The 27,675-nt window shown below is 43.3% G+C and overlaps 1 protein-coding gene across 1 annotated transcript in view; it reads right to left on the minus strand.

The window, feature by feature from the left end:
- NFATC2 (nuclear factor of activated T cells 2) overlaps positions 1 to 27,675 on the minus strand; it is a gene marked incomplete at its 3' end in the record, with an annotated part of 80,205 nt that overhangs the window by 5,486 nt on the left and 47,044 nt on the right. The window contains exons 7-9 of the mRNA XM_080354605.1: positions 22,929 to 22,984; positions 21,871 to 21,997; positions 19,559 to 20,254 (exon numbers count right to left, since the gene is read on the minus strand). Of these exons, the coding sequence (XP_080210731.1) occupies positions 19,559 to 20,254; positions 21,871 to 21,997; positions 22,929 to 22,984 (879 nt within the window). The remainder of the gene's footprint in view (positions 1 to 19,558; positions 20,255 to 21,870; positions 21,998 to 22,928; positions 22,985 to 27,675) is intronic.

Genomic DNA, 27,675 nt, shown 5'->3' on the forward strand with positions numbered 1-27,675 from the left:
AAATATCCTTCCCTTATATTTCAATATAGTTCCAGAGTGAGGTGCAAAAATGAAACAATCAGTATTTACGACACTATCCTACCCAAAATCTTTAACAGGAAGCTGGGTGTGCCTGTTACAAAAGAGCAGAAAATAAATAGAGCATTTCTGCTAAAAGACGAATTCAGTGTCCTAAATGCACTATACATCAAAACTATTAAGAAGGAAATATTCAAAATACAAATCTGTCCGTGACGCTGCTGCAGAAACTCTAAGGATTTTCGAAGTATTTTGTTATTGTCAGTAGGGTTGCAGAAAAGACCAACAGCCTGTGACCACAAAACAACCGCATTAAAACGCAGGGAAAAGAGTGATTTAGTGGTTGAAGTAGAAGACTGGACACTGAGACTCCAGAGACTGGAGCTCTGCTATATCGTCATCTTGCCATACGGCCCTGGCCAAGTCCAAAACATCCCTGAAGGACCAGATTTCCTACAGGTTTGCTTTGGTCTGAAAAACGCAGGAAGACTGGGCAGGTCACACTCCAGGAACTTAAGTAATGCATTCCTACCTAACAGAAAAAAGCCTGAGACGATGATGACCTGCACAGAATGAGTCTATACCAAGTGTGAATATGTAGCAGAGAGCAATCGTTTTCAAAAGTCCCTGTCAATCTAACTACTCCTACATTTATACAGTGCTAAAATTACATTCGGCCCTTTGAAGGCAACCGCAAGGCTGATTTGTCCCCAGTGAAGATGAGTTTGACACACCCACCCTTCAGGGATCTTTTCGAGTCCTTAGGCAGTTTAGATAGCAAACTACCAAAGCCATGAGGCGCTGAGCTCTCTTAGACACTCTAAAAATCCTAATAGGCAACATCTTCCATTACCAACCTAAAACCTTTGAACCTATCAATGTCAGTAAACGTTGGAGTGGTCAATACCTTTAAAATGAGGTCCTAAGTGTTTCTACTAGGAAACTGAGCCAACACAGGAGAATTCTTCCAAGACAGTGACTTTGCTGTATAGCATCTAAAGCCAGGAGACTGAGGAGCATCCCTCAGCCCTGGGGATGCCCTGTTTGGGAGACACGGGGGCACCGCTTGGGAGAAGCTGCACAGATGTTCTCCCCACTGACCGTGCAGCAAGTCTGGGACTGGCATCCCCAGACAGCTGGTAGCCGGAATCATTTCTTTGAGACAAGCAACCCTTTGCTTTTGTCTATTCACGAATTATCCTCAGACAGAGGTTGTTAATCTGCAGTTCCCTCCAGCCAAGTTCTCCGCAGTGATGCAAAGCAAAATGACCAGTTACAAAGGCAGGAAAACAGCATTTGCAGCAGCAGAGATGATGTGAAACCTGTGCTGCTCTCCCTGTGCCACCTGCCATGAATGGAGCTGTTGGATGCCTGTCCTATTTTGCCATGCTTCACTTCAGCTTGTTACACAAATGGTTACAATCTTGTAAATCAGTAATACGTTGCACCCGAAACTGTAAGTGATTAGTAAAAAATCTTTACACTTCCATGGCCAGAGGACTTTCACACAGTTAATCAGTTAAGAAAAGAACTGGGTGTTAACTGGTTGTTTAATTCCCTGGAAGACCAGTTTACTGAGACCCCATAGCAAGAGGACTGAAACCTGAAATGCACACAATATATGGGAGAATTATGTTGCTTACAAATGACACATCCTCCTTGAGAAACAGGTGCCAAATGTCACCCTCAAGTGAGATGAATGGAGGAATTCTAAGCTAAGCAGGTTCCATTTGAATCTATTCAAAACCAATGTGTTTTCTAGGTAACTTTTCCATGAACCAGGAAAGTGGGATTATGTGATATTTGCGGGACAAACATGCACGAGCTTTTTCATCTCTGCTTGTTGACTGGAACAGCAAGACAAAGAGCAATTTTTGCTACAGAGTGTGATTTCCTGTTTGCTGGATGGATTTCAATACTTAGTCATCAATTTTTATCCGCAAATTCTAAGATAGGTGCAAACCCTGCCTGCACGGTGACTGGAGGAAGGACCTGCATCAGCTGCCAACCTGGAAACTGCCCCTTCAGGCACAATGTCGTGCCCTGTCCCTCCTGGGCTCCAGCATCTCACTGTGGGAGCCCCTTGGGGCTCATCTGCAGGGTCAGTCCCCTCGGTGTAAAACAACCTTAATTTAGAGGAATTGCATCTTATTCACTTCATTAGTAAAATGGGAAGAGGCACCCCATCAAACCGGGGCGTATTATTAAGTTTATTAAATTATTAAATTTAAATTTACTAAGAGGACGATAAGTATCCTATTTATTTACTACATAAACGCTGTAAGTCTGTTTAGTCACTACATGTAAGGCACAAAGGGACGGCAACAAGATGTGACAGCTCTGTGCAGTTCCACGAGTGTCAGCAGGCACTTTGGGAAGAGTACCTTGAAAGTGGAAAACTAGATCAGCCTGGGTGTGATGAGGAACTCCAGGCCACCGTGGATTTGGTTTGTAGTAGCTTTCCATAACAAAGTCTTTTTTTAACTGACTTTCTTTCTGCTCACATATATTTAGATATGACTTTCATTCTGCAGTACTCTGATGCCAGATAATTTTGGCTGAAACTGTGAGGGAAGGGACACGTGTTTGAGTCATGCAGTTGGCTCTCTCGAGTTGATAGTTACCGAGTTACTGAGAAAAGACAAAGTTTGTATTTAGTTTTAGTTAACATGCAATGAGACCAAACAGAATATTCCAAGTAGAATACACATATAATAAATAAATATACAAAAACTTGTACCAGCAGCGGATGGAGTTCATTTTCTTACACCGCGTTAGTTGGCTAAACCAGTACAGAAGCATTAGGCTGATGGATCGAAGCTTAAGAAACACAAGGCAAGAATCTTCATTTTGTCCTTCCTAACTCTTGATCTAACTCTGCAGCAGCTACTGCTGCAAAGCACAAGGGTGAACTGTGCTCGGATCTATTTTTGTGTATGTGGTTTCGACCTTATGAATTTGCTACATCACTGCTGAGATAAGCAGTGCCATTTCTTTTAGATCAAAACCAGCCAAATCAAAGGAGGTTGGTGATGATTTTTTCCTACGGTAGCTTGCACCTCACGGTTTAAAAGCTAATGAAATTGGTAATAAATACCACAATGCCTCTAAAATAGTAACTGCTGGCAGGAAAAGCACACAAACGATAGCACTATTTATTCACAGGTCAGTTTGCAGTTTCATCACTCTCCGAGACTTAACCTATTTACTAAGAGGCGATATGAGTCATTGAGCGAAGTGCTTCAAAAACAAAGAGAGCAAAGAGAATGGATAGGAGAAAGTAATTTTTTACAGGAAATAATTGGGGGGGTAGGAACCGAAGAACAGTTACAGCATGTTCAGGATTAGCTGAAAGTAACAAGAATAGGCGATGCTGCTGCTTTTTTATTTCTGTCACAAAGGAACTACAAGAACAAATATTTAATTCAGGGGAAACAAACCATTTAACAAATATTTAATGAAGGGAAACAAACCATATTACCCTTCCCTTTAGGCAGCTTTGCAGGGGATGAACAGTCAATAATGTAATCTATTTTCTTCCCTTGAGCACGAGCGCTTATGTCTATTAATCCACAAAACTATTTACTGGCTCTAATTCTCTGGCATCTTATCTTCTGCTGTGTCTCGACTCTGTGAGCAGCCCTGCTGAAGGGCTTGTGGATGCTTGCAGAACTTGGGCCTCTCCAGCAAACCAGGTTTCCCTCCCAACATGTCTGAACTGCATTTCGAGCCCGGTTCTCAGGGGAAAACAGCCAGCAGAAAATCACTGTTCCGAGGTAACAGGGAAGATGCACAAGTGGCCTAGGAACAATCTTGCCAGACAAACCAAGCTCTCCTCCAGAACAGGCATGCAAATAACCTTCTGCTTGCAATTACTCTGCTTTCACAAACAACTTCGGAACAGCCAGCGCAAAGAAGGCATATGTTTCTTATGTGCCTTATTTTAAAGAGGATTATGGGCAGTAGGCACACTGTTCCTAATGAAAAACACTGAGCATGGGAACACATGAAATCACTTCTGCGCACAGATTATTTTTCTATCATGACTCCACATCCCTCAGCAAACGAATATTTGGGCCAGATTCTTCCCTGCTCTGAATGGCACTGAATGGCGAGCGCTGTTTTAGGAGCTCTTTTAGGAGCCCTGCTATCAGGACCTGCCTCTGCAGGCGACAGAAAGGGACCAGCACCCTAGAGGGGTCGGCGGCTCTCGGCAATGGGAGTGCAGGACAGCTGAGCACCGAACCTAAGCTACAAGTCCCAAGTTAGCTGGAAAGAATCCAGACCATTAAATATTTGAGTGGTTATTGACAGAGTGTTATAATTCACATATAACAATGTCGAGGAGGTGCCACATACAAGATACTGCGCGTCTGCCCACATCCATCTGTTTGCTTTTATTTTGCACTTTGACTGTAAGTTCTTTGAGGCAGGAACTGCTTTTGTTTTTCCTTTGGAGTCAACACAGCATCTGCCACAATGAAGTTCTCATCTGCACATGGGTTTCTAACATAAGATAATGTAATAATAAAAATACTACATAATTCTATGGAGTATATGTATGAATCAGAGATCATTATGAACCGAAAGAGAGAGCTAATTATGAGACACTTGTAACTAGAAAAAAGGAGTGCAAAAGACTACAGGGTGCAGATACTGTAATTGATTTTGTATCTCACCTCAAGAAGACCAGAATGTCTGACAGTAAATCATTTGAGAGAATAAGAAAAAGGTGTATGCATCATCCAAAGACTTCAAACTTTCAATTTGAGTCAATGGCACCAACAAGAAAACTTTTGCTCAAGAGAAAAAAAATAATAAAAGGAGGAGAGGAGCAGAGGAGAGGAGGTAGAAATTACCAGAAATAGAACTGAGCTCCTCAATGTTCAATAGCTGTTGAGGTGACTATTTTAGCTGAAGTTCAGCCAGTGCTATTGAGGTTGGGCAATTCCCAACCTCACCACAATAGCAATAACCTACATTTGCTCAGAAATTAGCCCTCAATTATTTGCAGACCTCCCATCCCAATTCCAGATCAAGACACAGGAACAACCACCCAAAGAGACTGCCCCAGGGAAACCTTCCCAGGACTGAATGATGAGCCATCCCGAATTTTCCAGCTGTGAGGTCTGAGCACTGTGTGTATCCCCATGCAACCCAGGCAGGATGCAAAACACCAAGCTCATTGCAGCATCTCCAGGCATGCTACAAGATCCTGCAAGTACCTAGCAAGACCATCCTCATCACTCTCAAGTTCTCATCAGCTGCATGACAACATTCTCCTTCATACACGAGTTTGCACAGCCAGCTCACGAGCTCCACATTTGTAACTCATATTGAACCTATTAGTTTGCATTTAACCATCCATTGCTACACTTCCTGGGTGAATTCCAATGAAACAACGAAGGCTTTGGAACTGCATCATGATAAAACACCCTCTTGCCTAAAATAAAGATAAAACTTGCTTACGTTCGATATTATCTCATCTGACTACAGAACACATTCAGAAGCAATTGGCAGGCTGTCCCCTCAGCTAGGAACGTGGACTGAATGGGAATACTGTTTGTCCTGCTGTTGGGGAACCAGCCACGGACAGCTGGAAGACACAGAAGCAGCAAAGTTGAAGGCCAGGATCACCATAGCCCCTTCTGAGCAGTCCTGGAAGGAGAGCGACTGCCAACATGAACAAAACGCCCCAGCTAACACCCACAGCGTAATTAATCCATATGAAACCACCAGATATCTTCTGCAAGGCCAGATTTTTAAAGATATTTCAGTAGCTAACTCTCAGCTAAATCACTATGGATTAGACATCTAGCCACTCTAGCACCTCTCAGAATCTGGCCTAACCTGTACCCAATGTTTCCCTGACCGACAAGATGGGATAAGTGTTGGGGAACACCAAGAGAGGATGTCCTACAATAGAAACTGGTGGGAAAAGTTGAGCTATCTAAGAAGGTGGGTCTTCACCCTTTTCAACCAAGGAGCTAAAATGCAGTCAAGTTTAAGTGAGTGGTTAAGCCGTGGGTGACTTCAGAGCAGGCTCATGCTACAGTGGGTGCTGGGAGAGGGCAGAAGGAACATCACAGAACTGAAAACTCTCCCATTTTGTGCTGACAGAGACCAGCAGCCTTTGGAGAAGCCCATCAAGCAGAGATCAGTTACGTATCATGGCCAAGCTCTCAGCCAATGTCCCTGCAGCAGCTGGCATGGTGGGAGCGCTCTGCCCTGGCTGTGGCACAGGTCACACAATGGGGCTTTCCTCCCTGGAAACCTCCTTGACATGACTGTAATCAACACTAAAAACAATAGCGCAGCTTATATCTGGGCTGGGATTGACCACAGTTAACAGTGACAGCCAGCAGAGTCTCCAGAGAGGGTTTGGTTGCTGCTGACTCCGTCTGAGGGACGAAGGATGATCAGGATAGAGAGGGCTGCAGCCTTTTGGCTGCGAAGAGAGGCAAGTTCTATGGTTCAAGGGGGAGACCAACTCCAGCGGGCACCCTGCCCCTTCTCATCTCCCATGTTAGGTCCCCCAGAAACGTCCCCCAGCTGCATTTCTTCTTCACCTGTTTGTGCGAGGCACTCAGCGTGGCCCTGCCGCTGGTGGGGCAGCATTGGAGGGGGCCAGAGAGCAACACAAGAGCGGCTGGCCTGGTTTGGGCTTGCTTTTTTTTTTTCTTGATTCAGAAACATCATCTGCATCCAGCTGTTAAGTATTTTGGAATTCTGCTGGGTTTTGTTTTCCTCATGTGGTTCAATGCAGCTGATGCTCCAGCTGCACACCCCTTGGCAGCCAGTGAGGCTGCTCAAAGCAGCTACACATGAAAGTCGGTGTCCTGGCCTGCACCTCCGCTCCTGGGAGCACCCTGGGCGTCCCCTTGGGCAGCCTCTGCATCACCTCAAGGGGAACGATGCTTAACTCCATCATGACCACACCAGAGGAGAGTGTGGTGGTCAGAAAATGCACAAATAGGTGTCTACATCAAATGATGTGGCACAGAAAATACTTCAGTTGCAGCAAACAGCATCCTGACCCTGACTTCTGAATACATGGCAATGCTTACAAGGTGAACTGCAGCACAATAGATACACTATAAACTTCCAAAACATTATGGCATTGATATCCACTTTCATGTTTTCTGATTTTTTGTAGAGTTTGTTTTTTTTTAAATCCCATATTGTCATGAGTATGATCTGTTATCTATAAAGATACTACAATTCAGCACCAGGGCAGGTTATACATACTTCTTCCATTTGACAGCCGAATCCCAAGTCCCCAGCTTTTATGCACACAACTCTTATTCCAGGCTCAGTTACTCAGTGACACAGACAAGATAATCCATTACTAAATAGTCAGGTAAATGCAAACCACCACTAAATTTAGCCTGATCACGTATTTGCTCTTTACATATCTCTCTCCTCCTGAGCAATGCTGGGTGATTATTTACTAAGTAAGCTATAAAAGAAAGCATAAGCAATGCAAAAGTATATTTGCTGCAGCAGAGGCATTCAGTGCTTCCCTGGCAGGGGTAGGACAGTTCCCAGAGGCAGTGATGCAGTGGTGCAGTGATGCAGTGAAGGGCTGTGCTCCTGCGACCCAGTCTGTGCGTGCCTAAAGCTCTGGGGGGAAAGGGGTAGACAAAATCCTCCCTAGAGAATCCCTAACTTCTGCAAATGATGAGCACATTTTAGCCGAAGTTAAACAAAGAAGAGAAGAAAATACATGGTGTGGGCTGCTTGTAAGGTCACTAAGTCAGTGGATAACTTTAATTTCCCTTTTACCTGGAAAGAAAAATAAACTGAAAAACACAAAATAACCCCACCACCTCTTTAAAGGGTTAGGAAAAAACTGTGTGAGAAGGGAGATAGTTGAAAACACCTCTCTGAACATGTGCTGTTTTCCATCCCCCACCAGCAAACCTCAGTGTGTCTTTTGCCGTGGCCTGGCCTGGACGGAGGCGTTTCACAGCGCGGGAGAGGAGGGGCGAGGAGCAAGAGGACGTGAAGTTTGCTGTGCTGTCCAGAAGATGAAAACACTAGTGCTGTTTATAGAGGGAAACCCAATTCGTCAGCCCAAATGAATTCCTGTGCTAATCCATGCAGGCTTCATGTTTTCCACCAGCCCCAGCCACTGTAAAGACTATCTTTAGGAGGCCCAGTGTGTTTGGAAAGGAGCAGCTGGAAAGAGGGGACTTTTATGCCAGCTTGGAAGGCTTTCTGGTATGGAAAAGGAGGAATGCTCTCTTGGGTCTCCCCACAAAATTAAAGCATCTTCATCCAGAGCAAAACGATGCCAAGCACAACAAACAAAAGCGGCTTTCCCCAACTCTCCTGGGCAGCCTCACTCCAGGGTTCACAATGGTTTCCATAGAACTTGTTTTGCTATCATAACAAATTCGATCTATCCAGGCGTGATGGCGCGCACTGTTTTCTAAAGACAAGAAAATTAATTTCCTCACTTATTTATCTGCCAAAGCATTTTTGTCCAGGTGCCACAGACAGGGACTCCCCAGATAACTAGTGCATCTGTCGGCTGAATGCTGCGTACATGTTGAACCGAAAAATCCTCAAGAAGTTTTGGTCCGTGTGGCACGATGCAAGTTACCTTTGCTGCAGAGGCTGGGGAGAGGCTGCCCTTGGCTAATCCCTCTCGTTCCTCAGGCTCTGATCCTGCTCAGCTGAGCTCGGCTCAGCTCAGTGTGTCTGTGTGCGGCAGCACTGGCTTCCTGTAATAAACCAGCCATCAACCGTGTGCATCTCTCGCTGTGTACACAGGAGGAAATGAATGTCTTGTTATATTGACCACAATCTGCTGAAATGCTAGTAAATATTATAGTCTAACTGTAATTAAGGGCTAGATTTGCATGGCTGGGACATGCTCCCCAAGGGCAAAAGCTGCACTGGAATGTCACACACGGGAGAGGTTTCTTACAGCCTTTCTGCAGAGACTCTTGCACTCAGCAGCAGTTTTTGAAAATCAGAGATGTTTTTCTGCATGACAGAAAAATTTGGAGGAGCATTTAATGCTACATCTAAACCAAGACTGGTATCAGAACAGCCTGAATTTTTGGAAAGTCTTAATCTCGATCTAAAACGCGCACTAGTTTTAAAGATGGGAAGAGCTATAAAATGCGATCAAGTATAAAACAAAGGTCCACAGATATTAATTTCGAAAGCAGACATAATAATGGTTTTGTGTGCTTTTTATTTTAGTGATAGCCTGTGAAATTTATACTGAAGAAAAAAATTGTATTAAAATCAACGGCATTTTTTAAAAAGGAAAAAGATCTGAAAACATAGTAGAAGTTATTTGAAGACAAGAAGCTGCAGAATGACGTCAGGAGAAGAGCACTCATGTAAGCCAGCCTGCCTAGCTGAAAATCTCACCCTAGGGTTTGCCTGCTGAAAATCAGTAGTTTGGGATGCTTTCCAAGGAAGAAAACAGCACCTCACTCAAAGCAAATTAATAGGTGTGAAGAATAAACCAGATAAGAAAAAATTATATGTAATTTTAAGGAAAAAAAGACTCATAAAGCAATTTAAAAATACAGCTGCTAAAAGTCCTCCCCTGATTTGCCTCATTTCTGGTTTAAACAAGACAGTTTGGTCACTGGACCTGACCAATGCCCAGAATGGCCAGTGTTTGAAGACTATTTCCAGCCTTTGCAAACATCAATTTGTACAAAATTATAGTTAATCCACATCCAATTACTTGAACTGGGGGACTTCCCCAAGTCCTAAGGACAGTTTCCTAGGTGGTGACAATTTACCTATGGAAATGCTGGGCCTCATTTTTAAGTGGTTTTGTCAGCCCCGTGAAAGGTACTGGAAGCACAGGAACGGCAGTGCCCCAGGTGTCCCCTGGCACTGCCCGTGGGTGAGATCTGAGGATATGTGCCTTTCAAAGCCCGGACCTTCACAGGACACTTTCAGAGAACAGTCCTGCTGCCTCCTGCTGAGAATCAAAAACCCCAAAGTGGCTGCTGAAGACCCAGCATGAGCACTGGGAGGTATCTGCCCATAAAGCGAATGCGATGTCTGCTACATCATCCAGCTGCCTCTGGCCTTGTGGTGTGGAGTCTCCCGGAACTGAGCTCTTACAAAATAATCAACGCTGTGTTGCTCATAATGACAGATCTTTAACCCAGGGAGATTTAACTGTCACAATACTTTCACCATTGACTCCCATACTTCTGAAGTGGCTCCCCCTTCATTTAGTCATTCTCACACTTTCCAAAGAACTTAGAAACCACCTAAATAAACCAGCACCGATTGAGACACTGCAAATGTCATAAGAGTCATTCATGTGTCTCACTATTTGTCCTACATTTGACTCGATTCATTCACGGATGATGAAGTCATTCTTCATTAAGAAACCAAACCAAACCACACCACAATTTGGGAATCTTTGACTAGACTCCCCTGGCAGAGATGATCAGAGGCAATGATTACAAAACTCACACTCCTCTAATTTACTGCTGCTGTCGCCCTGGCCCAGATTCTTCTTTGCATGTTAAAACCAGAGATTCAGAGTCCTTGCACAAAGGTAGAACCAGTCAAGACATAAGCACCGAGAAAGGACTAAATAGCACTATCGCTGCTGTGGTGCCACCTGGCTATTTCTGCAGAACCTCAAGGTTTTTTGGCCATACAGTGCACGCTGCTCTGGTGCACAAACACATCTGGCACACGACCATGGCACTGCCGGTCCAAGTGTGCCCAAACGCACACAGCTGGGACAGTCTGCTTCAACCTTTGCTTCCACACCTGACAATTATCCACGTGCAAAAACTCTCCCTCAGATGCAAACCTACTGCTCACTTCAGTGCCCACAGGCAGAAGTCACTAAGGCTTTTCTCACTAAATCCAGTTCATCTACCATTTCACTCCAAAGAAAGCGTGTTTGTTCAGCGGAGGGCAGTGCGTAGCCTATGTTTTGGAATGCAGAGTTTCCAAATTAAAAACCCACAAAAGGACATGGCTTGATTAAAATGGGAACTGTGCGGCATAGGTAGGAGAACCTGTGGGAAGATGGAGAATATCAGACCAGTTTCTCACCGAGTCAATGAGTGTTGCTCTGCTGAGTCACCTGGGCTTCACTGTTGAAGCCCTTTGATCCTCCCTGGGTTTACTCTAGTTAACAGCAGCTGAAGATTTAACTCTGTTATAGCTAACACTGCTTAAATCCAACTCAAGACTAAGTTTTCAATGTCATTGTTATCAGACCATTAGTCATGTGAATATAGAAAGATCAGAGTTTTAATTACTAAGCAGAGTGCAGTATTTCTTACAGACACACACCTAAACTGGAGAATATGAATGTCTGCAAAGTTGGGAGTACTTGGTTTTAGGGTTTTTGTGCATACCCCTTTTAGAGAGAGGATCCATCTGTGAAATTCGCAGCTGGATATACGCCCAGACTTTTGCGCTTGCAAAATTGAAGCATGAAGACTTGGAGTGATGATTCAGACACAACCGCATTGTTTATGCATTTTAGTTGGCTTTTACCTTCCTCTGTTTTTTTCTTGGTAAATTTAGAGAAAGTTATGTTGCAGCAGCTGGTTGAAAATTCAAATTAGGAGCTAATATGCTGGGGGGCTTTCGTGGTCTTCAAGTATTTGCTCTTCTTCCCCTATCTCTGACTTTCCTGCTGGCACGACTGCAGATGTGCTGCTTGTTTTTCAAATCAGAGAAGCAGGACTGACCTATTAGGTCATATAGTACCTTTCATAGCCAATGCATGATTGTCTTCTTGTACATTTGTCCAGTCTGCTTTTAAAATTCCTCTAAAAACACACTGCATCCAAATTAGAGCACAGAAGTCTCTTGGAACTGGTGAGTAAGCAGCACTAGGAAATGACCAGGGAGTGTAAGCCATACCAGCTTCTGCTGAGCAGATAATTAGCTCTCACTGCTTACAGCTCTCATAAAAAAACTAACTTTGATGGGAAATGCAGATGATTCATCCTCAAATTTTTACCTAAAAAAATGGCTAGGGATTTATAAATAACAATAACTATCTTTTCATAAGAAACAAAGTATGAAAAGCAGGTGGAAGAAAAGTGGGTTTCAAATTAATCACCTATAGGTCTTCATTCTTGAAAGAGAAAAGACCTATATTGACAAAAAGTCCCCCCATCAACTATCCACGCTGCCTGGCAGGATGTGACCTGAACTGAAAAAGTTCTTGTGTGAATAATGCTAACAATTTAGACATTTTTCTACAGTAGAAGACTTTATAACTGGCTTTCAGTTTGCACCGTAAACAGACTGTATATCTTTAAGATGGTTATTCTTGCCAGGCATTTTATTTCACAATAGTTAAAGAAATGTGCAGATGTTGTCCAAACTTTTCAAAGCAGCAGGGCTCGGGCAGCTGCTTGCAAGACTTCAGAAGTGCAGTTCAAAAATGGCTCAGGCTGCCTTTTTGGGAGGAGCTGAATCCGTCCCCATGTTATATTGCACTTTAAGGGGAAAAAAAGATCCCTACCCTTCTCCCACCTTTACACATTCTTAACATTAATACAATTCGTAACAAGCAAAAGTGTGAAGGGCAGCAATGCCAAACCCAGGCATTCAGGGTTCATGAGTCAGACCTCTAATAATCATGAGATTTGTTTTAACATCATGGAATCAAACCCCTGCCCCTAAAGTTCTGTCATTTTTTTTGTCTGTCTGGATTTCGAAAGACCAAAACACTGAGGATCATATCTTTAATGTTTTGGTTTTTCTTGGATTGGACTTGAAAAGATCACTAAGAAGAAAACACCACTCGTATTTTGCTGCAGTCACCTGCGCAGGGACTTTTAAATCAGTATAAATATTCCAAGACTCAAAATGAAATTACAAAGAATTAGCCAAAGCTTCGAGCTTCCATGTGGACGTAAGCCAGTTCACTGGTTATACTTATTCAACTACATTGTGCTAATTTTAAAAATGAAATAACAGGAGAGCAAATACATGCCTAGCTACAGGTTCCTTATATAGCTGTAAGGGAGGGTACAACTCTGCTCAGTAAAGCATCTAATAAATGAATCCAGCGCATTGCATCATCTTTGCTGGAAGTTATTAACGCTAGGATTCACTCTGAGGTGGTCAACATACAAAGCAAGCAGGCTGAGCTCATGCAGTTATTGCCCACGTAAAAACCGCTTATATTGCATAGGCTATAGCTACCTCTACAAGTTGAGCCAGCTCGACAGCACTGGCATTGCTGGTGGAAACCCTCCTGCACTGCACACATCGGCATCCCCATACAAAAGCCTTTCAGTGAAGCAGCTGGTGGTGGTTCCCTGACTTGGCATAAGATGTGCTGATTCCAGTGTTTTTACACCAGCAGAGCTGTGTCTATATGAGGCCTTTTACCATCATAGCTGTGTTAGCAAAATAAAAAAGAAATAATAAAAAAACCACCCCCAACCACCTTAACCAGCAGTTACGTGGTGAGCTGCCTAAGTGTAAAGCAAGCCTTGTTAAAGGTTTCCCAGAGAGTGCTTCTCTGGCTCAATGCAAAATGGTGAATTTAGCTCTAGAAGGAGTTAACTCCCTTTCCGGCTTTGCACAGTTTTGTTATAAGACATTTCCTATCCACACATTTCTTGCTTCTCATCTCCAAATCCCCCATTTTTAAAAACTGTTGTCAAAACAGTTATGATTTTGACTGAACTGAAAGAATTTCTGCGTTAAACACCCGGTGTCACCCCTGGCTGGCAGGAAGACCGCTGATTCATTTTCCTTACATCCTGTACTTGCTCACACGACAGTTTTGCTCTGTCTCCAGACTCTGCCCTAAGAAACCAGGGTGTTTCTAATAGACACATCGGTTCTTGCTGACAGGGAGCGTATTACTTGCCAGCAATCAATCGCTCACTTCTAGAAAGCAGGTAATATTCTTTGGTACATACAGTGCGAAAGGAATGAGTCTGGTGGAAAGACAGAAAAAGGAGACAGTAGCTCTGCCAATTCCTCCCTTTAGTGCAGCTTTACCAGGGACTTCTTGCATCAGCTGGGACAAGTCGCTTAAAAGCTCCGAGTCCCATTTAACCCGTCTGTAAGAGCTGGAGAAAAGCTTGTCTCCTTTCTGCAGTGGAATTACTCTAATTCGTTACCATTTCTCTGCACTGGATGAATAGTGTCACCGGACTGAAAAATGTTATTCTTGTTATCCCTTTAAACTGAAAGTGGATTGAAGGAATAAAAGTAAATGCATGGTCTATTTTGGCAGATGTCTTCCAACAGATGGGTGTCTATGGTCTTCTTTATAAGAGCTGTCTGCTGTCTGTGATTCAGACCGTCTAAGGAATGCCATGAGCGTGGAGTAAATGGACAGCAAGTCTGGGAAAGGACTTTATTGTGGTTTAGAAGCTTTCAATTCCCAACTGCATGAACAAGTTCTTTTTTTCAAGTAACTCTTCGCCAGTATTTCAAAACTATAATTGAAAATCGCTTGATGCCTTCCAAAAACTGAGTGCTTTCTGCTGATAACAGTCCACTAGTCTAGCCTTCAAACGGTGGCATGCCTTCCACCGGCAAATCGCTGGAATTGCGGTTTATTGCCTTGGTGCATCAGATGGTGGCGGGACCCTGCCCACCGAGGCACGGAGAGAGCGCCCACATACCCATCCTGCAGTGTCGGCTCTTGGCGGCCGTGCCCGTGGTCTCCTAATGGACTCTGCATGTTCTTTTGAACAGGAAACGCTTTGTAACACAACTTGCCTGTGGGCACTTACTGCACCAATTAAAGATTCCTGAGCTGGAGAACAAAGAGGTGCCAGTGGAACTATGGTTTTAATCACTTGAATCATTTTCTTCCTTCCTCTGCTGCTGATTTTAGATGTATGGGTTTTTCTTTTTCTCGCTTTGTTTTGTTTTGCATGTTTTTAGGCAGCGGGACAGCTGCTGAGACAGACTGCTGGGGAAAGGGCTGTCCTGAAAAGGGACTGCATTTGTCTCCGTTTTCAAATAGCTAATTGTTTCTAGAGGTGAAGAAGAACACAAGATGCCAGCCTGCCATAACAATACCAATACTTAGTTCTTATTCGGGTATGCAGCTTTTTTTTTCCTGAGAATCCATGTGAGTTTTAGTAACATGAATGATTTAAATTCCTAACTGTTCTTTTTAATAATGGTAAACTGAGGTACAGGGAAGCTAAATACTTTGCTGAAAGGCCAAACTCAGACACAACCCGGAAGACCTTCCTGCCAACAGAATACAGACTTTTGGGAGCAGAACCATCTTTTTGTTCTCTTTTCGTATTGCCTCTAGAAAAGCAACACTGGCATTTGACGGGGGCATTTAGACGCTAATGTGACACAAAACCACAATAGCAGTGATCCAAAAATAAAGCATGCAGTGTACCCACAGAATGCTGTAAGGTCCCAACAGAGAACCAAAAACCTGGAATATAGTGAGTCAGAGCTTCAAGAATGAGGCTGATGAATACATAGATTTGCTAGAGTGTCTGAGCAGAATGTTTTAGAGAACGTACATGCTTCACCCTTAGTCAAACTCTGCCTGAACAAAAATGACCACACCTTTCATGAAAAGGAGTTCTAATTAAAAACAGCGCGTGGCTTTTTTTGATGCAAATTGTTGCTTTAACTGAACCACAGCCCATTTGCAACGTTCAAACTCACTCCTATCTAAAATTCCAGGAAACAAGAACATTTCCCCTCCTGTCCCGTATTGCTATTTTACTCCGTGCGTGGACACATGAAGAAAACAACTACAAACCAAACTAAAACTTACTCCTAAAGCTACCATCCTCTGTGGCTTCTGCAGATGAAGTCAATACGGTGTTAAGAGAGAAAAGTAGCTTCTCTACATCCAGGGAGATAGCCGGACCCCTGCTAGCGCAGCTTCGCTGCTCTGATGCACCAAGGGCTTAAAACAGCTTCACAGTCCGCTGAGGTTCCCCCGGCACAGGGAAATCCCCAGCTGGCAGCACGCTGACAGCTCTGGCTTCGTGCCACCCTCTCCTCATCTGCGGTGCAGGGGCTGGGGAGGGCAAGCAGGATGCTCACAACGTGCTGGCACCCGAGTCAAAGCCTTAAGGACCATGCCGGGGGGGTCCCTGTGTCCTGCGTCCCCTCCTGGCTGCAGCGACCCTCTCCTTCCATCGGGCTCCCCAAGGACCAGGCAGGACGGGCGCGGATGCAGAGTGGGATGCACGTTGTGGGGACAGCAGCAAGAGACCAAAGCCGGCAGGAAAGAGCTCGGTCCCTGGCTGCCGCTTGCTCAGGGCTGACACAACAGTTTTGCTTCTCAGGTCCCCAGGAGACCCGGGGTTTCCTGGAGATACACCCTGTTCAGGCTTGTGCTTAACAGCTGCCGGCCTAAAGAGAAAAAGCTGCTCAGAAAAGGAAGATTCTTCCTGAACATGGAAGAAAGAAGGGATTTTAATTTCATTTGGGCTGGATTTTCTTGCTATTGAATGAAGATCCTGAAGGATCTCCTGACCACAGTTTATCTTCACTCCCAAAGTATTTCCAATAGCAATGAATCTTTGAGGTAGACATGTGTAACAAAGGTTTCTCTGCCAACTTTTCTAGAACAGTCCCTTCCTCTGGAGATTCATCTTTACACTATTTTATACCAAAAGTTACAGATAAATATATATATTTTTACAGAGAAATATGGAGGAGTATGTATATGAAGGTATACATACATGTGGTGATGTCTAATCTTCATCAGCCTGCCTAATGGCTGAATTTCCAAATCCAACCTCTAGGACTTTATAGCTAGAGCTTTCCTTCCAGAAACCATGTGTGTTGTTATTCTATCTGGGAGGGGAAAGTTGGGAAGGTGTAAGGGGGCTGCAGCGGCTGGGTTGGGCACCTCTTGCTCTGAGGTAGCACTGTCAAGATGAGAATGGGGGCAAATGTCTCCTTCCAAGAAAAGACATGGCAGGTCCCCAGTTTTATGTGCTGTGAAGGCTCTGAGCAAAGAAGAAACCATGGTCTCCAGAAGAAGGACAAATAATTCTTTTGCACAGCAAGGAAGATAAGAAAATAATGAAGGGTCCCGTCAGCAGTGGCAGCAGGAAGCTGGAAGAGGCAAAGTGAAACTGCAACTGTGTTAGTTATGAGATGCTCTCTAGTCACTTGTAGGACAGCTCAAAGGCTGGGACATCATACCCACCCTGAGAGGCAACAGCTTCAGGAATGAGGAACCAATGGAATGGGGCTTGTCCCAGGTCACTCAAGAAGTTCGTGGCAAAGCTCAGAATAGAAGCAAAGTCCAGAAAACCAAGGCTGCGCATTAACCATGAACACACAGGGCAAGAGTTGGCAAGAGGAGATCGCAACTGTAGAAATGGATGAAAGCTGGACTGTCAGCAGAAATATGGAGAAAGAAGAACAAAGAAGAGGGAGGAGGAAGATGGGGGAAGGGGAGAAGACAGAAGGGAAGTGAGAGACACCGAAACAGTGGTTGCCTAAGAGCCTGTGCATCAGCGGCAGTGCTGGGCTCCCATGGCAAGCCCTGCTGGAGAACCGTCATCTATCCATGAATAATCACAGCAAGACCTAATGACTCACTGTATCTTGGAATAGCTTTCTGGATAAAAGGGATTTGAGGGTAAAGCCTCTATAATCCTTTGGGTTTGCTTTCTTTTAATACTATAAAGCACAAAAATAAACTTTCTAGTTAGGGAAAACATGGCTTTTGTTATGTTCTGAGTCACTTTTCCCCAGCAGCAAACAAAGTGGCTTTTCAATTCAAGTCCTGAACATTTCAGAATGAAATGTTTTGCAAAGTCCTAAAGTAAATCACAGTTCTCCAAGTCATGCTTCTAACTAATATAAACTCACTGAGGTCAGTAAAGAGACTTCATGTGACCAATCTTGCCTGGTCTGACTTGGGTGGCATAATTGATAAATTAATCTCTAGATGAAATCAATTCAGAATGATCCAGTCAGCCAAGAAGAACCCTGGAATTTCAGTATTAACTTGATGCTGTTCTGCCTAATGGCTCCTCTTAGCACATCTCTTGTGAGCTATGCTATAGTTAGATGTTACTGGCCTGATTCAAAACCCAGTGAAATTAATTTTGCTGTCCATTTGGGGAGTCTTTTTAAGTGGACTTTGGCTCAACTCTGAAGTTTGCTAGCTTTAACATCAATATTCTTTCTTTTTTATTACTTTTACAAGGTTTGTACCAAGTATTTTTAGAAACATGGAATAATCTCTCAGCTTCTCATATTAAAACTACCTTACACCACAGCATTCAATTTTACTATCAGAAAGATCACCTTGCTTTGTTATCATGCCCCATTCCCTGAATTTTACTTAGCCATTTTCTTGCAGGTCCAGCAAATCTCCTGAATCAAGTTCACTGTCAAAATCCAATACAACATTCTTCTTGAGACAGCAGGGCCAGTAAAAACTTCCCAGAGTTTACTGTGATGGCACCGATGCTACATCAACCAAACTTCAAACACAGACTAGTGGAGAAAACCATCCAAATTCTGCCCACAAACGCAGCAATGAAGACTGTATATGATACAGCAACAGGGCACTCAGTACTTAAGTCCAAGAAAATAAAACTTTCACAGGCACTATTTCACAACTCTAGGTGAGTAACTGCAGGACACATCCCAAACTACCAGGTGCTCATGAAGCACATAACAGTGCACGTTCACAGGATCAAACCATGCATGCAATTGCCTAGAGTGAGACCACAGCAGCAGTGAATGTATGTGAACATCAGGCCTGTACTTCACGCATAAGAACATTCTATATTTGCAGTAATATACCCAGCAACCTCACTCTGCTTCCACTGAAATCAGTGTTGGTTTAGCTACTGGCCTTCATGATTGCAGTGTCCAGCTGCACTATTAACTTTGCATTGATTTCCTCTTGCAAGGAACATACTTCAATAAAAGAACCAATCAACCAGATTGCCAATAGCTGCCTACCTAACAATAAGCAGGATATGTTCAAAGAAAGCTTTACTCTAACTTACATTCATTCCTAAAGGCTAAATCTGTTGGGCTCACAACAAAGAAACATCATTGTTTTGCTTATCAATGTCCTACTGTTCATCTAGAACATCTGCCATAGTTTTGCCAGCAGCGCTACCCCATTCATTACAGGCCTTGATAGACTGTTCAATGGGCTTTTTTTTGGTACAAAATGTACAAAAGCATTTTACAAAGTGGATGTTGCCCTGATATGAATAATTTTAAAAAAAAAAAAAAGTGCATTTTGTTTCAGATTCTCCATTTTCCAAACTAACCTTTGGCAAATTGAAACAAAATGGCAACGGCTTAGAACCTGACAGCCCACTCCATGGCACCAAGCAAGACAGAGGGTTTCTGCAGAACACTATTGTTTTTTGTTCGGTTGCCAAAGTGCATTGCCATCTACCAAAAATGCAGTTGATGAAAGACCAAAACACAGCATAAGCAAACAGCAAATACCCACACAACGGAGGCCACATTGATTTTATGCCACGGAACAGGTGGGATTTATAAGTCCTAAACCTCCTCCACCCCTCCAACAAACTGACCCATAGAAGAGAAGAGTGGTGCTTACCATCATCCAGATACGCTTGGTCCAGATTCTGTTCCTGTTTGATAGTGACTCCAGCTGGTAACACTTCTTTCTGGTCGCTAACCGGTGGTCCATTTTTTGCTGCTCGCTGGCCTGAGGCTGTCTGCTGCTGGATCACGGTAGGATATGAACTCGGGCTTAACCTTTGTGCTTGACTGACCTGGGGTTGGCTGGATCTTGCAACATTGGATGTAAAATTTTCACAGCACATGATGTGCTGAAATTCTTGGTGGCTTCCACACCTCAGCTGCTGGTTGGTTGGAGAATAGTGAATCACTGGAGAAGACTGCTGGTTGCCTGGAGAATGGTGGAGCACTGCTGAAGTTTGGCCTGGAGAACCAGTGTGCACCAGCACTGACCTATGGGCATCTGAAATAGCAACTGGTGTAGCCATCAGATTGGATTGCTGGTAGCCCAGTTGGCTTGGGCTAAGGCTCTTGCTTCTTTGGTATATTACAGCAGCCGGATTCTGCTGATGGTATCGAGAATCGGGAGAAGAAAGGCCTGAGCGCAACTGCTGGCAAGGAGCCATAGTGGCCACGAGACAGGAAGGGGATTCGGTGACCATTGTGTGCTGTGAATAGTAAGGCTGTGTTACTGTTCCCAGACCACTGTGTACTGCATTGCAGATTAAGGCTGGATCATAGTCATCAATGGGCTCTGTTTTGATTGATGGTACTAGAATAAAGCATGCAAAGGACATTATTCGCAACAAGCCAATGAGAAACAGAGAGGTTTTCCTTGATGCAATAAGAGATTTAAGCCATTTACAAAACGGGCATGTGCAAGCTCATATCTCACAGGCACTGAGTTAAATAAATCACGTATATGCAACCATGGCCAAGGCTCTCTTGAAAGCACTCTGTACTAGGGTGTTCTTGAAAATCTTTAATGATCTATTTAACCACAAATTTCTAAAAATCAAAATATTCAATACTTTAGCTTCTATTTTAATTTATTTAAGCTAGTTCCTATTCTAATACATTTAAGGGCCATTCTGGAACATAAGGAAAACAAGAAGCCACAGATGCATGTTTCATGTATTACTCCCATCTCAAAGGAAGACTGAATAAATAGAAAACCTATGACATATACAACTCCTCATTTTTCTGTCAAACATTTAACTAGTGACCAAAGACACAGCTGAACTATTTTTGAATTTTCTTTTTAATCCATTTGCTGCGTGTAACTGCCTCAGTACTGAGAGCTGAAGATCCTTCCGACACCACCATTTAAAAGAGCATGATTTAGTCAAACTTGTGTGAATCTTGGTGTGGAGAAATGACGGCCCTCTATACAGCCAAATTTTCACATTTCTAATGCTTTTTTTCGGTCAAATCTTCCCCAAAACTCAGTGCAGAAATAGAATACAATGGAAACCGTATAATGTTCATGTAAAAGGGTTATTTTTTGGCAGTGTAAGAATTCCTTCTCTGAAGTGGTCTATTTTAGGTATTGTATTGAGATAATATAGTACTTCTCAATACTATTCCACAGCAGAACAATTTAGTAACTACACAAAACCTTCACATTGGTGATACCCTATGCAGCTCATAAATTCAGGGAGAGGACCAGAGATCTTTAGGCTGGAGGAGACCAAAATAAGAATCAGAATGAATGTTTGCCTGTCCTTAGAAACCAGTCAAATTAAGACATCATTTGGAAGCTTGCATAAAATCTGGTAGTTATTTTATGCTTTCTGGTTTCCACAAACACAATACTCAGACTTTCTCACAATATTTTTCTCCCAGCCAAAGCTGAGAAATTCTGGGAATCTCATTAGTAATCTTATTGCATTTATTGTGACATGGCTCACCAGTTCCCAAGAGGAAGAACATCAGAAAAACATTCATTTTTCTCTCAACCAGCCTCATTCTGAAGAATATATATTGCTTGTCTTCCTCCATACCAAGCCCCTGTTGCTTTCCCAGATCTGATGTTATCTTATTGTCATACACGTCAGCTGGGGAAGGCAATACTCATGGTTTTCACAGGGTCACATCATGTCACAGACTGAGTCTGGTCCCACTGAGGCTGTTGGCAAACTTCCATCAAGTGAAAGGGCCACCATCAGCCCATTGCCAAGATAACTGTCCCCTTAAATTCATGGAAATTCCTGATCATGAATCACACGCATCCTTTAAAACAAACAGTTGTTGAGTGCTTAGCTGCACTCGGCTGAATTAAATTAGTAAAACTTAAATCCTCAAATAATGGCAAGAAAACAACACAGCAGAAAATAAAATCTTGCTCATGACAACTAGGCAATGACTTGCTCTGTCCTTGAGAATTACCTGGGTGATAGGTAAAATGCTGGGGTTGGCTTCTTTTTCTTTTCCCATTGATGACATAGAAATTCACCTTCACAGCTGTGCGAATGTGCTTGTTACGGTACTCTGGTATTTCTACAAAAAGCATGCTCTGAAACAACAAGAGGTGACAATATAGAATTAGTAACTGAGGCTGACCAGAGATTTTTCTATGCATCTCCTCTGTGATGCATCCAGGCATAAAGGAAGAAAAATCTTCCTATCCTTCCTATAAAAAAGGGTATGAGGAGAAGAAAGGAAAAAAAGGGCAGATGGTGAAATACTAGAAGATTTTTGGTACTAGGAAGCTGGTTTCTATGTACTATATCCTCTCTTATACTTGATGTTGTCCTGAACTTGGAAAGAGAAGTCTGAGCTACAAATAAAACACACAGAATGGTGATAAATGCAGCAGCACTGTTAATCACATAGTGCTTGATAAACAAGTAGGTACTGCAGAATTCCCTCTTTTTGTTAGAATAAACTTGCTTATTCTATAGGCTTTCTACTCATACACAGCCAGATCTTGCTCCCATAGAAATTAAGGGCGAGTGACCCGTTCTCTTCTGCAAGGGCAGGCATGGCCCATGGCAATGTAAGTGCTCGCTCTTAAATGCAGTGAACAACTACAGTGTGGTCCCATTAAGCAAAGTGAACAAAGAGGCTCATTCCCTTGAAAGATCAATGTTCATTTTAAATACTATAGTGCAAATCCTGTCCTGTAAAATACAGAGTACCCAAGACTTCCATGCAGGAGAAAGGAAGCCAGGACAGCCAGCATCCTGCACAGGACTGGGCTGATACAATAGAGTCTTCTGCAAGAGCACAAAATCCAGCAGTTATTCAATTTACTGTGGGTTACTGCTAAATGAATAGTTTCTTTTTGCAACACATTTGCTACTGAAGCATTTGACATTTGTTCGTCACAGCAGTAAGACAGCTGTTCTTTCTGCTTTTGAGATGCTCTTTGAAAACTACCCCTTGAATACAACTAGCTGTCTGAGAAGCTCAAGGGGAGGACATCCAATGTTTTGCATACTTACAGGCTGGCTCTTATCTTTGTCCACTGTTGCCTCCATTTCCCAGATCTGCTGCCCATCTAGAACGATATCACAATATTAACTTCTCTGTATTTTCTTTTTATCAAAAAGCTTGACTTAAAAAAGGAAACAAATTAAGGGCATTGAGTTAGCAAAGTTCTCGAAATGGACTTAAATTCATTTCACCTTCACAGTCCTAACCAAAAGCAACAGCATTTAATTTAAAAATATCATTGAACACTTCTCTTGCCAGGAAAAAGCTTACATACATATTAAAAGGAAATGTTTTTGTAGAAATTAGCCAAACTGAGGAATGAAATATTTAGCACAGGTACAACATCTGCTTTTTAGCACACTCGATTTCAGCCAGTCTGACTGATGGAGGGCACCAGAAGGTCAGATAACTCATTAATGGTCACATTTGATCAGCAGCTCAGCAAAGTTCCCGCTATTTTAAGCTAAGACCACACGGTTCCCCACTAGTGTTGTAAATGGTGGAATGGGCAAAGAGCTGGAGGAAGGACCAGCAAAAGATCCATATCTTGCATGGGGTACGTGAAGATGGAAGCAAGCAAACCGAGCCGCTTCGGGGCTGATTTTCAGAGGCGCTGCACAGTGAAACCGGCAGATGCTCTGAATTCTCATGGGATCATAGATTTTTCCTGTAGTTCAACAGGGATGGACTCTTACCGTATTGGGAAACCAGCTACATAGGGTGCTTGATTTCTGTTATGGATGCATTCTTACTATTTATACTCACTTCTTATAAGTGCAATATGAAACCTCAGCATGTGGTATCTATCGATACATCTCCTCCGATCAAGGAACAAGCCCAACATCTCCGACAGTGGATCCACCACTGCGGGCTGTGACAAAGCACCAAATATTCACCATACTTGGTGTAAAAGCACCTCATCGCGTGTGCAACAGCCTCTACCTCTGAACCACTGCGAGTCCTTCTGCTCTTAATTACAACCAGGCACCCTGTCTCCATTGCGTTACAAAAAAATTGTATCTATAGAGGAAAATAAAGCTGATCTCCTTGTATGGAATACCAAAGTAACCCCTGTGCTATAAGAGTACAGCAGTAGTAACAGGACAGTTAGGATGTTTGTACACAGACACTGGGTGCTTCATCTGGCTACAAATATTCTTTAAATCTACTGTCATCCACACTTCCCAGAAACATCTTTTAGCAGTGCCTTACTTATTTTTATTTGTTTTTTTAGAATTTAATCTCTACCCCTTTGATTTTTCTATTCTGGAGAGCCTTTTAGCCAAGCAAATTCCAGAAGAAAAATACTAATGGCAAAAAAAAAAAAAAAGCCTCATACCTTTCTGAAAGCTCAATTTTAAAATGAATAGGGGACACGTATCCAAACGAACCAATGTGACTTGAAATACTGCAGCCGCGAGGCTGGTGTTTGCTTTAGAGAGGGGGAGGCAGCTCCCGGGCGCGTTTCTGCAGGGTTTGCCCAGACTGCGCGCCCAGGGCTACAAGTCTCCTAAAACCAGCCCTTTTCACAGGGTTTTTTTATTTTTCCCAATTCTTGGAAATTCTGCAAGAGCTGCTTTTGTCCTCTGTTATTTAAGTACTTCTGCTTCTGGCAAAAAGGGAAATGAAAGAGTATTTTTAAATGCATTCTGCATCTTTTTTTCTGTTGTTTTCCTCTTTGTTCTCGGCTCGGCGTGGACAATGAGCTGACAGATGTGTGCGGCTCCCTGGGCGGCCTCTCCCCAATGGGGACTGCTGCTCCATGGCTGGGCCCATGGCCCCTGGAGGACGCTGTCTGCTCCAGTCCCCGGTCCTTTCAGCCCATTTTACACTGGGCAGGACATCACCTTCCCCAGCACCCTACACCTGAGACACCCCTGCTGTGCTTTGGCCCCTAAACATGCAGGAGGGAGAGCAGGAATTTCCCCGAGTCCATCCTCAACATTGTGCCCCTTACTTCCCCAAGACAGGTGGGCTGCGGGGGTTTGCGCAGGGTGCCTGGCTTGCGGTGGGGCAGGAGTGGGCACACAGCCCTGGCTGGGCCTCTCCACCTCCCCTTCCTCTGTCCTTCCCACTAGAGAAGTGGAAACAATGGAGGAATAGCTGGAAATTTGTCTCCATCCGTTGTTTGGCTCCTCCATCTGTGAGGAAGAGCTTCATGGGGGAGAGAGGAGGAGAGCGAGCGAGCCAGGCCTCCAAACACCTCACGTCAGTACCACCACGGTACATACACTGGTGCAAACAGAAAACACTGTTGTTTTTTTTCTGAGTGTTTTGAGTTCCTCCACAGTGAGTCAGTTGTCTTTTCTGCGCTAACTCGCGGATCAGTGATGGGCCTACGCAAGCTGTGTAACGAGAGCCGGCAAGGCTCTCGCCCGGTTTGCTGTTTAGCCCTCACATCCCAAAGGACCGCTGTGCAAAGGAGTGGAAAATACTCCATTATTTAACAATAAGCATTCGTTTTGGCCGCTGCTCTGGACTGCTGCAGGTTAAATCTAGACCCCTATTAACGCAGCTAACTCTTCATGGTTCTTGAAATGGTAAACATCTTGGGGAAGGGGAAAACCAGCAAATACTAAATGCATTGTCTGGTGACAAGGTAGTAAATATTTAATGGGAGGATTCCTCTTCTAGGTGATCTTTGTGAAAAGAAACCACCATAGTACATTAAGGAAGCTCTCCCCAACCCTAAAAAAACCCAAAACAAACCCCAAAGAACAATTTTTATAGTTCTCTGAGGAAAAGAGGAGGGAAAAGGAAACATCAAATTATGTGATAAAATAAGATCTCTGATAGAGACACACATCGGGAGCTGACTAAGCAATGCAATATGGAGATGTCCTGACAACACGGACAGCCAAGCAGGAATACTTGACGTTGGTTTTCCTCCATGCAGAATGTTTTCATTTTTGTTTCTGTATTGCTAAATTCAAACAGTCTGTACAGATACAGCAGCACTAACTTCACAAAGGAGGTAGAAATCAAAAGGATTTGTTGGTCCAAAATGCATAAAATAAAGGAGAAATGGGCCTCCATGTCATCTGCTTTATTCAAGAGGCCTGTGAAACATATGCAACCACAACCACAGCGGATTTGATTTAGTAACCAAGCCACTGAAATAGCACTAAAAGCTAATGAAGCCAACCGTAAAAATCAAATTATATTTAGGCTGAGTCCAAAGTCTGTGGGGATTAAGAGTAAGAACGAGAATAAGCCAAATCAATCAAGAAATAAATGTATTTCGGGTTATCATTCTAATGATGATAGATGCTTCTGTTTGGATATATTATGCTCGTGGCTGCTAAACAGGTTTTTAACAAATCTGTCATCAGCAGCAATCCCTGTTCTTTAAGCACCAAAGCCCTGTTGAATATATCCACTCTGCAGCTCACTCCCTGACCTTTACGCTTAAATATCATGACGTGGCTCCATCTGTCTCACTGCTTCACTTTTATAGTTGCGAATGTACAAACTTCAGTTCAAGACAATCAATATTGGCTTTTCTTTCAACCCCTCTGGATACACACATTACAGCGACCTATTGGCAGAAGGATGTGGACATGAATAAACAAAATATACAACCACATTCAGAAATCTTTCTACTTTAACCTGTCCTTTTTGCCACTAATGAAAAGAAATCTTTTGCTTATCGCACTCAGAGAGTTGACAGAGAGCAGGAGGAATAAATTGAAAAGTCTAAGGCTTGTCTGTAGGACAATTTGAGGAAATTTTAAACAGAGAAAACTTCCAAACTGTCAATGCATTTATCATCTTCAAACTGAGCGCAAATGATAAATTTTTGAGGGGAAAATTAAAGTGAATTTTTGAAGGAAAACATCAGCAAAAACGGGATTTTTATTGTAAAGATACTCTAAAAATTGTCATGCTGATATGACGGCAGAGCACAGGCCTCAGTGCAAAGCATGTGTCACAACTTGGGTACTCCAAAGTTAGCCCTTTTCTCCAGTGCCACTGTTGTGACCCAAGTGGTGCTTAAATGCCGCAGATGCATTTTGCTTTGAGCAGGACACTGGGCTCAATGACCTCCTGAGGTCCCTTCTGGCCTTAATTACCCCGTAATTCTGTCATGCCACAAACAGGACAAATGACCGAGAACCAGCTTGACTAATAACTTAATCTCAAGTCTACAAGTACAGATAGCTGTTAACTGCTTACAGTTAAACCTGCTTCAACGGGAGAGGGGTAAGAAAGCTGCAAAAGAGCAACAGCATCGTTTTTGGTGAAGTACTTTGAGAGCGCCCAGATGCAGAGAGCGGGTGCTCTGCAAGTCGCAGCCAGCGCGGGGCTGTCCCCTGCGAGGATGTCCCAGGGCATGTGTGGATCACACCAGAGCTCGGTGCCAGGTCTCTGTGTGTGGCGTGTCTCAAATTCTACCTCCACAACGGGGAATTCAATCCGCACCTCTGAAAACAGCAGCAGTTCCACTAAAGATGATAAAATATTTTTGGACCTAGAGCCTGAGGTCTTACCAGCCATGGCTGCTTCATGCAATATTTTTACTGTTGTGGTTCCCTGCTCACTTAATGGTTTGCCTTAGTTGGCAAGTCTTTAACACCGCAGGTCAGTGAAATGTTCAGGAAATAGAGATTTTTGTGCTGCTTCAGGGCTATGAGACTTAGCATTAAACCCTGGTGAGAGATCTGATTGTGTCAGCACTCTTTGGAGGAATGAATGAGTTGTTGGAAGAAAGTAATTCTACCCTCTCTAACTCAAACTATGATCATACCAAAAGTC

The sequence above is a fragment of the Nesoenas mayeri genome, assembly GCF_963082525.1.
Source record: "Nesoenas mayeri genome assembly, chromosome: 16".
Taxonomy (NCBI): domain Eukaryota; kingdom Metazoa; phylum Chordata; class Aves; order Columbiformes; family Columbidae; genus Nesoenas; species Nesoenas mayeri.